This window comes from Uloborus diversus, chromosome 3 (genome assembly GCF_026930045.1).
Source record: "Uloborus diversus isolate 005 chromosome 3, Udiv.v.3.1, whole genome shotgun sequence".
Taxonomy (NCBI): domain Eukaryota; kingdom Metazoa; phylum Arthropoda; class Arachnida; order Araneae; family Uloboridae; genus Uloborus; species Uloborus diversus.
This window is the reverse complement of record NC_072733.1, coordinates 123,520,139-123,532,551: the sequence shown is the minus strand read 5'-3', so window position 1 is coordinate 123,532,551 and position 12,413 is coordinate 123,520,139. Positions and strand designations below refer to the sequence as shown.

The following is a 12,413-nucleotide window of genomic DNA, read 5'->3' as shown; positions in this document are numbered from 1 at the left end:
GTAGCTGCCACTAAATTTAATGAACGCAAAAATAGGCGGTGCTAAATCCTTACTATGTAAATGTGGAACTTTGTAATTTTTATGGAATAAAAAATTCTTTAAATAAATTTTCTCACTCAGTTTTTTCAAATCTCACTCAACTTTTAGCAAGTGGCGAGATTCGCCCACCCATTTTCCCGTCCCTATTGGGAACCCTGAGTATGAGGCATGAATTATGTATTCAGCTTGTCCACAAAAATTAGGACATGTAAATCACATGTATCTTGCCGTTTTAAGCATTTAAGGATTTTTTTGTTGTTATTTTATGTTTATTATTCATTTATTTGATTTGATAAGATTTAAAAATAAAAATCAAAAAGATTGATTTGTGAACAAAGATTGAGAAGTAAACAAAGAGGTTAACTAAAACCCATGTTTTATTCTAAAAACTTCAAAAAACTGAAAACTATGTTTTTCATTACATTACCTGGCACTAAAAAGCTAAAGGGCCTCCCCTGTGTATTTCTCTCTCTCTCCAACCGAACGATTCCTGACATGAATTTCGTTCTAATTTCGGAATAATATAGGGGACACAGGCCCCCCCGACTCTACGCTTATGCTGATCACTCACTCAGGGACTTATCCAAATGGGAGAGGGACTCGATATTATTTTTCCCTCCCTGAAACTTAGAAAAGTTTCTTTTTTGACCACATAGAAAAGGACAAATTTCCCAAACTCCTCCTCCCCAAATTTTAGCGATATCCCCCCCCCTCTTTTTTTGCTGACCACGCTAGTGAGACTCACTTGAGCTTCTATACATATTAATTTCAAGTATGATTACAAATGTACATGTGCTATGAATATTTTTATTTTAAAATGATCGAAGTTTTTTAAAAAATTTAAATTTTTTAAGTTAAAAATTATGGCTGAATTTTCGATGATTTTTCTTTAAAAATCAAGGTTGTATAATTATTTTTGCATAAGTTGTTCCAAGGAATTGTAAGATCATATAACTGGTATCTAGCAATCGCACAGATTAAACAGTGATTTGAGATAAATATCAGGCTTTGGGCAAATTCAGATCAATGAAAATTCTGGATTTGTTGCTTAATGAAGTACAAATAGTTAAGCTCTGCTGAAGTTTTATTTTAATTATGAAACGGTTTAAACTTTTATTTATTTTTCTCTATTTATTATTATTCCTTTCTTTATATAAAAAAAGAGTTTTAAATTCTCACTTAACCTTTTCCCCATTTCCATCTTCCTACAAAATACTGTAGATCTCAAGCAACTCCATAGAAATTTCCTTTACTAAGAGTCAGGTCCCATTCTTCTGAATTTCTTCCCCCTCTTAATGAAAAAAATTCCGAGGCTTTCTATATTTTATTGAAAAGAAAAAGCTACAAACATTTAATTTTTGAATCTTTTTTTTTTTTTGAAAACTCTTCATTTTTATATGCTTTTCCATTTTTAATAACAATTAAAAAAAAATTATTATTGTTCTTTGCTAACAACTGAATTTTTTTTTTAAACACAATAGCTGCATGGTGTTGTGCAAAATTTTTGCTCTTTCCATATATTGTTTCAGTTTTTTTTTTATTTTTACTTATACAGAATTGAAATTGTATGCTAAGAGATAATTGTTTTTCTTTGTGATTAAAATAATTATAAGCTGAAGTATTAGACAGAATTGGTGAATTTAAAATATTTTTGATAACTATTGAAATTTGCAAAAATAATGATTTTGAAAAAATATCCCTTTTTTAAAAAAATTTTTATAATGTGTTTTGAGTACAACATCTGCCTAAATGTGCGTAAAATGCGACATAAGCGCACATAAAGTTGAAAATTGATCTTTTACATGTACTTCCGCTCTTTGGTTTTCCTTACAACATTGTGATTTTATAACACTTAAAGTTCCTAAATTATGTGTTAGTAGCGAATAAAGCTGTAGCTATAAATTTATTTCCAAAAGGATACTTTGTTTGCTTTTGTTCAATTTGAAATCTCACGGCTTTTATTTATTTATTTATTTGAAATGTAATTGAATGTCATTGTCGTCGATTAAATTATGTTGCATCCATTTACAGCACAATTATTAATTAAATATAAATTTTAAGCTTAGAAGAAAGAGAAGTGGATATTTCATTCTTGGAATAAAGTTTCGCTTTTAGCAGATGCTTACAAAAAAGAGCAAGAAGGTTTCCTTAGAAATCTTTGCGTTGATAAGAAGGATGCACTGAACCTTGAAGCCCCAACCTGATGCATAAGCATTGTTTGTGAATACAGAAGATGGGCCCCTGCGCTCCGGGGTGCCGTTCTCAGGAGAGGGGAAAGGAAACGCAGGATTCTATGCCTTGGACCCTTTGACAACGAACATTTAGTGTCAGAAAAATATGTGTAAAACGCTTTCGACACATACTTGCTATGGCGTGATAAGACGTGCAAAACCACCGGTAAGTCAAAAGAAATATAAATCACTTAATACTTCCTTGTACACTTTTAATCACATTTTTATCAAACTTCACTCACCAAAACAATAGGTCTTGGTTCTGATAAAAACTGACTTGATGGAGGTTGATGGCGAACATTCTGTACAGGATTTAGTGAAGATTGATGAACAATGGGAGATTGTGTTTGTGAAATATATGGTACATAAAATACAGCTGGTGATGATGATGTATTTACAACTGGTTGAGATTGTTGTATTTGTGACTGTAATACAGGATGAGGTTGCTGACGTTGAGATGATTGACTGGATGATGTTCCTGATGAAATATGGGTTACTGTAGAAGAAACTTGCTCAGTTGCAGTGACTACGATAGATTGATACGGAGAAAACATCATACGCTGGCATCCTTAAAAGATAGGAAAAGTACAAAATCATCATCTAACATACATAGCAACATTACTTTAAATGCAGAATCAACTTTAACAACATTAAGAGTTTGGATAAACTAACTCAAAAAAATTTGTATTATACAGCTGCCAACTTCTAGATTTAACACAATAGGAATGCTTAAAAGGAAAAAAAAATATAAATATTCGAGACTTAAATGGGAATAGGAAAATAAGGAATGTAAAAATACATCTCTGATACAGCATTGTGATTTATACTGACTTGTATAATTTTACTATCTTGTCAAAAGATAGAAAAAATAATAACCACTAACTAATTTCAACTTAAATAGAATTCAAATCGAGTTTATATAAAGCTCCCCCCCCCCAGCAAAAAAAGAGCACACAAAGGTTTTAAAGGTATTATACAACTACTGTAATAGAAATATTAAACAATTTTGAGTTTATCCATTAACAATTTAGTGTTATTAAAATTTAAGTTTCCAAAAGGATTTTTATGATGAGTTATTAATTGACAAAATTCATCTAAATGAAACTTTTAAACAAGACAATTTTTTAATCAAAAGGTTTTGAGGCCGATTTTTCCAAAAAAAGTATGGTTTTGAAAAATAATTGGTCTACCAAAAATATTTGATTTTTCAGGGAAAAAACCCTCAGATTTTGGAGAATGCAAATAAAACTGGGGAAACTTCGGCAGCTATGACATTACTTAACATATGAGATGATTTTAAATTTATAAAATGTTTGAAATCTTAGACCCAGATTGAGAACATGTTATTCCCTGATGCACATTCAAAAAATAAGGAAAGTATTTGGCAGTAGGGAAAAAAATGAAGATGAAAGATATTGCATTGAAGTACATGAAATGAAAGACATAATTAAAGTACAATATTTGTGTTTTGTGTGCTGAAAAGGGCATAAAAACAAACTGCTTCTACTTCACTGCAAAGTTTGGTGGCTGTGAAGAGAAAAAGTGTTAAAAAAAGTAGCATACTTGCCAACCTTCAAAGAAAAAAAAAAAAAAAAAGGAGATTCCACGAGAGGTCTATAGGTGATTCTTCACCAGTGACATATCTTCACAATAGAATTATTAAATTATGCTTTTAAATAACATGAATACTAAATTTAAAGTGAAATAAGGATTTTTCGCTGATGTAAGCTAATTGGTAGCAGCGAAAAAAAAAAAAAAAATACTGCAAAGGAAAAACCAAATTATAAGGAGTGAATTTGCTTAAATTTTTGTACATTCCCCAGTCTTTACTCAAAAAGTAGCTAAAAAATTTAATTACTAAAATCCGAAAAAAAAAAATCAATGTATAATGAAAATAAAATATAAAATAAGTAAGTACAGGGTAGCACATGTTCAAATAACTTCAAACTTTCAACATAATTGAAATAATTTCAAGATGTAAAGGATTGAAATCTGCTGCAATTTTCGGCAAAGCATGTGCTTTGTTGAACATACAATGTGGAAAGCTTCCAAAAAAAAAAAAAAAAATTTTTACTAAATGAGTTATTAATTGGAATAATTCTTATTCCTTGACATTGGTAGACAAGAAAAGGGCGCCATCTAGTGAGAAGAAAATGAAACTTCTTGATGATTGACCGAAATAACTGCAAAAACGGGAGAAAATCGTAAAAAACGGGAAATTAGGAGATGGAAGTAAAAAACGGGAGTCTTCCACTAAAAACAGTAGAGTTGGCAAGTATGAAATAGGATTATTGGAACCTCTTGATTACTCTCTCGTGAGGGAAGGAGACAGTGGGCTGGGAAAGTGGAGTGAGATTCTTTTGATACATTTCCAGTCGTGAAACTAACAAAAGTAATATTGATAAGCAACACCAACAACCACATCCACCTTTAGACACTAATATCAGATGATTTAAAGCTTTCTAAATTTTCAGTAGGTTTAATTGAAAATATTAATCTTTTTAAACATTACTTTTTTTTATTTAACAGTAAATTTTTCAAACAGTACAATTCATAAAACTAATAAAATTGTAATTTAGATATTTGTTTCATACTGTAACAATAACGTGTAATTATTCATTCATATGAATGAGAAATATACTAACTAAAGCAGTAAATAAATGTTTTTCTTCACAACGAATATCTGTCTTGATCTGTTGCAGTTAATCTCTAAGCCTGATTTGCTCACATAACTCATTTGCAATTTTACATTCAATTTATCATTTAAGCTATAGTTTAAATGTATACAAGTGTTACTGATCCTTTTAAGCTACTGCATACACTAGCATTGCTTTTACCTAATTTGCAGATTATCCATGAATTTCCTTATCCGTGGTTACCTTGCCACCATGTTTCGTGGGTAATCGGAAGTTCACTGTATGTTTACCTTTTTTCCTACAGTGCTGTCATAAATGCCGTAAAGAGGAATTACTTTTTTTATTACTAAGTTAATTGAATAAGTAAGACCTAAACAAATTTTAGCATACTTGCTGTATTGGCACCAATTTTGTTTTACAATCAAGACAAAACTTTACAGATCAATTAGAAACATTAGCAGATTTGTATGCAAACAGTATGCTGTATTGAATAAAATATGACAACGTATATAAAGTACAAATTCAGAATGAAAAAAGGTTAAAAAACCAGCAAACAGCTGTTTCGGCACTCTAAAATACAAGTGCCATCATCAGTGCAATTAAAAACGAAGACAGGTTCAACCCGACTAAAACACAGTCGAGGCGAACAATGGAATGAGAGACGAGTTGTAAAAGATATGAGAGCAGTACCAGAAACGATGACGTCAAGGTTACGTCAGAACACAGAGGACAGTTGCACTCAGGAGAAAACGTCAAGGACAAAAAATAAATCAAATAACAGACTTCCAAACATTAGGAAAAGGGGGAGTGCTAGACAAATCATTGACGATTAAATTAGCATTTTTCCATATGTAATATGACTCCCAAAAATCTAAATCATGAATGGACGAACACTCGTGAATAACTTTGGCAGAAGAAAAAATAAAATTATGACCGCAAGACCAACAATGTTGAGCAATAGAGGAGCGTTTGAGATCCTGTTTTTTGACGTAATTTTCGTGTTCTTTTATCCGGAATTTGAGGGATCGTCGAGTCTGCCCAATGTAGGCCAATTTGCACTGGCAGGAAACACTATAAATGCCCCATTTGTCAAGGTTCTAGAACCTTGACAAATGATTCATTGACGATTCAGTTAGAACCTTGATTATATATTTTATTTACATATTTTATTTACTATGCAGTACAAAGTTCTCGACTACTTTTTATGTAGTATGCTGTATTCTTTAAGTGTCTGACAGTATGAAAAATTGGAAGTATTTTAATATAAAAAAGAGACTTCAAGGAAAATGAAATATGCTAATATAATAAAAGTCTTCAAAACTTTTGGTGTATTTTATGCAAAACAAAAAAATGGGGCTTGGGGACTAAAATGATTAATTTTAAAAAATCTTAAGAACTTGAAGAAAATGGAATTCTTAGGTACACACACTCTCTTTCTTAGTCATATCAAAGTCCTGTGACATAATACCTGCTTGAGGATTGACAAGTACACCTCCAGAGAAGAGTATATCAGTTCCAGAGGAATATGGCCACATCAGAGGTTGTTCAGCAGCAGAAAGCGAACTAAATTCTTTTGATGAATCTTGACTCATTGATTGCCAATTTGTTGGCTGCTGGCTAGAATCCTAAAACAAAGTCAAAAACTATTTTTTAATTCATATCCAAATACTACTGAAATGGCAATTTCAGAATTAGGAGAAATATGCTAATGATACTCATATGTTTCTATATATAGTAATATCCCTTTGTATTATTGTGTGTGTGTCTCACAAATCATTTCATAAACTTGAACAGTTAGCGAAGCAAAATATTTACTTAAAGTCATACCTAAGCAATTGTTCTTAACTCAAAAATTATTCTCAATAAGCTTATTGTTAAGCAGCTAATTTTCATAATTAAAAACAGTGATTGTATTACAAATTCTTTTGATTTTGATAGCTTGAGAAACAATGCCAATTAAAACCTTTTACTAAAGTAAGACAAAAAAATCTGAAATTTGTAAAAGATCTACCACAATTCCTTAACATTCAAAAAAACAAGACAAAATTTTTAATTTTTTGGATATAAATATTAAAATTGGTTCCTATTGCTATACGACGATTTATGATAAAAGGTTTAAATTCCAATTTAAAGTTAACAGTCTGCAAAATTTCTCATCTTGCTTCAGCAAGTGGATTTTTATCGACAATATTTTTCTGAAGTCATCAGAATCATAAGAATTTGTAATGCAATCATTGCTGCTTCAATTACAAAATTTTGCCACTTAAAAATAAGCTTCTTGAGAATAATTTTCAAAAAAAACCTAGTTCAGAATATTTGCTTAAGTATGTCCTTCAACAAACATTTACCTCACCTGCAAATTTTTAACTGGTCAAGCTTGTAAAATAACGTGAAAAACCATGTTATCGATTTGCAGGCATTAATGTACCATTTGAATTTTATTCTCTGGCTGACCTGTAGGGCTGGACGATATCTGGATTTGCATATCCCGATATATCAGAAAGTAAACATCATGATATATCGATATAATCAGCTGTATAAACATAGAGAGGGATTTATCATGGCATCCCTTCTGCACACCTTTATGAAAGAGATATCAAAATCAGGCTCTCATTTTTTACAGAATCATACTAATAATTACTTTTTTCAGTTTGAAACTAGAGTTTTGAAGAATTTCCCAACCTTAATAGGTACAGTACAAGAGCCTTACAACACAGACCTTGGGATTACACATTTTGCATTATAAAGATTTTGGCATTATGTAGACAATTTCTAAAATTTATAAAATACTATTCAGATACCCATTAGCCAATCACATCAGAATACAAGGGTGCCACCCCCCCCTTTTCTCAACCCTCTCCTTTTTTATTTTTTAGACTTCCTTTTTATTTTATTTATTTTTTAAATATTTTTATGTATATTATTGATTTATTATTATTATTTCATTAAAAAAGTTCTGTGTGCTATGCTAATGACACACACCCACAAACTATAAAATAAATAATTTAAATTCAAAGTAAATCAAGAAATTTAATAAAAAAAATTATCCCCCTCCTCTGCCCAAAATTTTTTTTGATGGCGCAAGTTGTGCTATATCCCACTCCTCCCCTCCCTGTGAGCACCCCCTCGGAATAAATTTTAACTTTATATATATATAAACTTATTGTGATATAAGTTGCATCAAACAGTCTAAAAGCATAAACTAGAAGAAAGTTAAAAAAAAAGAACAATAGGAAAAATAAACGATAACTATTTTAAAATATGTAACATTAACAATGAAGTAAGAACAGAGAAAAGAAAATTAATAAAGTGCCAGAAAACCAAATGAACAGTTCCAAATAAAAGCTTAGTGATAAACTCAATGAAGCTCGTGAAGTGAAAGAAACGATTTCAGCAGCTTCGACAAGTTCGAAATTCGAATCTTTGAATATCCTCCGAAATTCGAAATGAAAAAGCTTGCTAATAAATACTGGTATCCTTAGGTGCTCCCACCCTACATCCACCCTTGAAGCAGCGCAAGTGGGGTCCATGCCAGATACACCGATGATGTAACACTCCTCTATTTGCGCTATGCGACGGGAAGCTGTACCAATCGTGCGGTGGAGGGGGGGGGGGGACATAGTCTTCGAATCAGCAGGTCTCGAAGGGGAATCGCCTATCTTCAGGCAAGTCAAACGTCCGTCGGAGAGATCACAATTCAACTGGTTTCATGCAGCAGATTCCAGCGTCGGTGAATTCGAAATTTGAAGACACCGTTTCATTCACGATACACCGCCGGCCGTGATATATCACGGTTCGGTTTTGAAAAAACCGGTTTTTATGATATAGCTATGAAATCGGTGCTCAGCGGTATATTGATATATCATCCAGCACTACTGACCTGGCACTTTTTATGGACTATGTGAGCTTTAGATATATATAATTTTTACTGGTGTCACTTTTTTTTCTTCCACTGAAATGGATTTGGATCAGTTGAATTTACTTTTGGGGTCAGTGCTCTGTATTTCAAGTTAAGATTTTATCACAGTTATGCATGCAGCAAGTCTGTTGTGTGGACCCATTATCCCTAGTGATTTGGCTTCTAATAATCAAAACGAAATCCCAGCTTTTAGCGTTCAGCTCCCATTCATTACCTACAGTTTAGTATTTGCTGCTGCAGTCCAATGTGATTATGTTATAGTGTGTATCTGGGATTTAAATACTTTTACTTTAAGTAAAACGACAACAACGTGAAAAAAGTACAAATAATGTACTAAAATAGTTAAAAACTCAGCAAACAGCTGTTTCGGAGCTGTCAAATGCAAGCCCTTTCATCAGTGCATAAAAGAAGAACGAAAAGCCCACACAATGTGGACCGAACGACAAATGAACGAAAAACAGAAGGAAGCAAAGTCTTCTTGTCCTTAATTACCTAATTAAAAAATTACCTGTAAAAAATCTAGCATCTAAAATATTAGAAAATAGTATTATTTTGTCATTACTGTATCATTACTAACCACATGTTTATAACTTTGACATGGATGGTAATTACATTTCAATGTATTTCCCCTTACAAGACATCAAATATGGCTACCTTCGTTAAAATTTTATATACTTCGAACAAAGATTCACTTAATATGTGCATGAAAGGAACAAAATTGCACAATAATGTTAAAAGTAACTCATTATGAGAAAGGATGGTAATGAAAAACAGTAAATATTCTTCTATTTTTATTTTTATATTCATTACACCTAATCAGGAAGCATAGAAATTTCTATGCATAAAATTCTTATATAGAAATAAAGTTGGGCTATTACTGAAACTAAAATTTATTTGAGTGGCACCTACCAGTGGCCCCTAGCAGTAACGAAAGCATATCAAAACTGTTGGATGGTAATGACACAAAATGCTGGGGACATGTGTTAACTATGCAAGAAACGTAGTAATGTAAATCAAGCAAAAAAGAAATTTTATTTCAAGTAAGGAAAATAGAAGTATTGTAAAAATCTATTTGAAAGATACATTTTAGGATGATTTGCCGTCATGGCAGACCATTCAAGACAGATCTTATATTAAAGCATTTAGTAGTAAACTTTACTATTTTCAGTAGCTGTCAGTGAATATCAGAAGCTTTTAACGCCTGACAAATGCAACAACTACTCAATATTCTAAGAAAAAAAATTAAATGTACATTACGATTTGAACCCGCCCCCCCTTTACAATGACAGAACACTCCCCCTCCCCCACCATAAAGAAAAAATAATTAAAATATGCATTATACAATTTTTAACAAAGTAAGTATCTCCTCTCCTCTAAGATAAATGAATTTAAATAAAGTACACATTTGAATTTGAACAAATCAAAAATCTAACCACAGAAGAAAATAACATTTAATTAAAGTACTGATAAACTGCATTTTAAAACAAAACAGACCCCTCGCGAAGAGAAATAAATTTTAATCAAGTATGCATTATACTGGAAGCAAAACATAAGACCCCTTCCATACAAATAAAAAGTAAATAAATTAAATATTCATGTGGAACAAAATAAAAAATCTCCCCCTCCAGAAAAGTGAAAATTTTTCATCAATATTGGCACCCCTATCAGAATGATCTATCAACCAAAATAAGAAGCAATTTGATCCAGTATTAGATCTGTTGCTACAACCTATAACTCAGCAGTAAGCCATTTTTTAATAGCCAAAATTCAATTAATTAATTTTAACAAATTAATTTGTTTATGAAACAAAGGTGAGAGAAAGCCTGAAAGTAAGTCAGCACAAAAGTCTGTCCAATTGGCACTTAGTCGGCAGTCGGCAACCACTGTTTAAAAATAGTAAACAATCTTAAGAGTTAAAAAGCTATTCATTTTACCCACATACTTAACACTGCTTCAGCTGGAGCTTTTATCAGTTATATTTTAAAAATACCTGATTAATTGATTTTCTGCATGTTATATCCCTATTGGAAAAAATACCAATGATGCCTACTAAAATACATTGCAATGTTTATCTCTATACAAAACAGCACACTTCAAAAAATCAATTACCATTTCATTTTTTAAATGATTTATCACCTAAATTTATACTTCAAGATACGGATTTCATTTTAAACATTGATTTACCTGAATACACTGAACCTGAATTTCAGCAGACTGAACAGCAGTCAAAGGGAATGTTTGTTCAACAGTTATCACTGCTGAGTACTGGCAGGGAATACTTGGCAGGGTTACTGTGGATGACGCCAGGTTTGCTGGACTTGATGTTTTTACAGGATCATCTGGTGGTTCAGAAGATCCATCACTAAATGTAGGAATCGGGCTGCTGGAGATCGTTGTCACATTAAAAGATTCTAATGAAAGAAAGAATGCATAAGAACTAATAAAAGTTTAATTTTTTCAAGAACTATATACCACTGCACGTAATATGCAAGACCATTTTTTCAAATGAATTATCTGCATTATTTTAATTAACTATGTCATTATAATTTAATCCAGAACAGTAACAACATTTTCACCTTAAAAAAATATTATAAAACTATTTGGTAAGATGAAAAAGTAATTGCAATGTTCGTTGGTTTATTTTTTTAAAAGTAAAGATATCAACTCAGAAACTGATAAAACTTCTAATAACAAGCATTAGGTAATTCTTTTTGTAAAAAAATTATTATACACTGAAATATTTTTCAAATTTTCTTTCAGGATGAAAATTTGAATTGGTGTTAAATATGACTAATGAACAGTCTCGGCGAATTAAAAGCTGTTTTATACTGATATGCTAAGAATAAAATTTATTGAGATTCAATAAAGTATTTTATCAAAATCACAATTAAAGTTTTGGGATGAATCTTGAAAATTAGCTATATTTGCATGCATAAAAGAAGCAGTTGAAAACTTTGTACAATGAAATAAGTAAAAATATATGACAAGGTATATACATGTACAAATAAAATCAATTAAAAAGAGTTAAAAAACTTTACAAACAGCTATTTCGGTGTTGGGTCATTCCATGCGAAATGAGCAAATCAGCTGTGGCTGACATGTCACAGATTTCAATGAAAATTTTTATTTAGGTAAATCATGCATATATATGAGGGAATGCAAAGTATGGAAGTTTAAAAACTGTTTGTAGCTTTGTTATTTAAATTAGAAGTTGATGCTTACGCTAATCCAAAATTTTCAGAGTTCATGGCAGCCAGTTTGTGACTCAATAACTCCGTAAGTTATAAACATAAACTTAAAAAAATAAACATTCTCACACATTCTATAAACAAATCTCTACTAGGAATAAAATTTATTCGTAGTTTTTTCTGAATCTGAAACATTAACAAAAATTGAGAACTTGCCAATTTACTTCAGATTTCAAAACACTCTCCTAGCTCTTTGAATGAAAAAAAAAAAAAAAAAATACAAATTAAATAAAAAAATAACAGCAAAAAGGATTCAGATTAAAAAAACTATCTCTAACTAACTGTCTCCTCTAATTTAGTAATTGTTTTTGAATTTCTTGATGATGAAATCGTACTTTAA

The 12,413-nt window shown here is 31.2% G+C and overlaps 1 protein-coding gene across 1 annotated transcript in view; it reads right to left on the bottom strand.

Annotated features, from left to right (window-relative positions):
• LOC129218928 (cAMP-regulated phosphoprotein 21-like) overlaps positions 1 to 12,413 on the bottom strand; it is a 96,984-nt gene that overhangs the window by 37,340 nt on the left and 47,231 nt on the right. Inside the window, 3 exon segments of the mRNA XM_054853249.1 lie at positions 2,513 to 2,838; positions 6,375 to 6,531; positions 11,010 to 11,236. Coding sequence (XP_054709224.1) covers positions 2,513 to 2,838; positions 6,375 to 6,531; positions 11,010 to 11,236 — 710 coding nt within the window.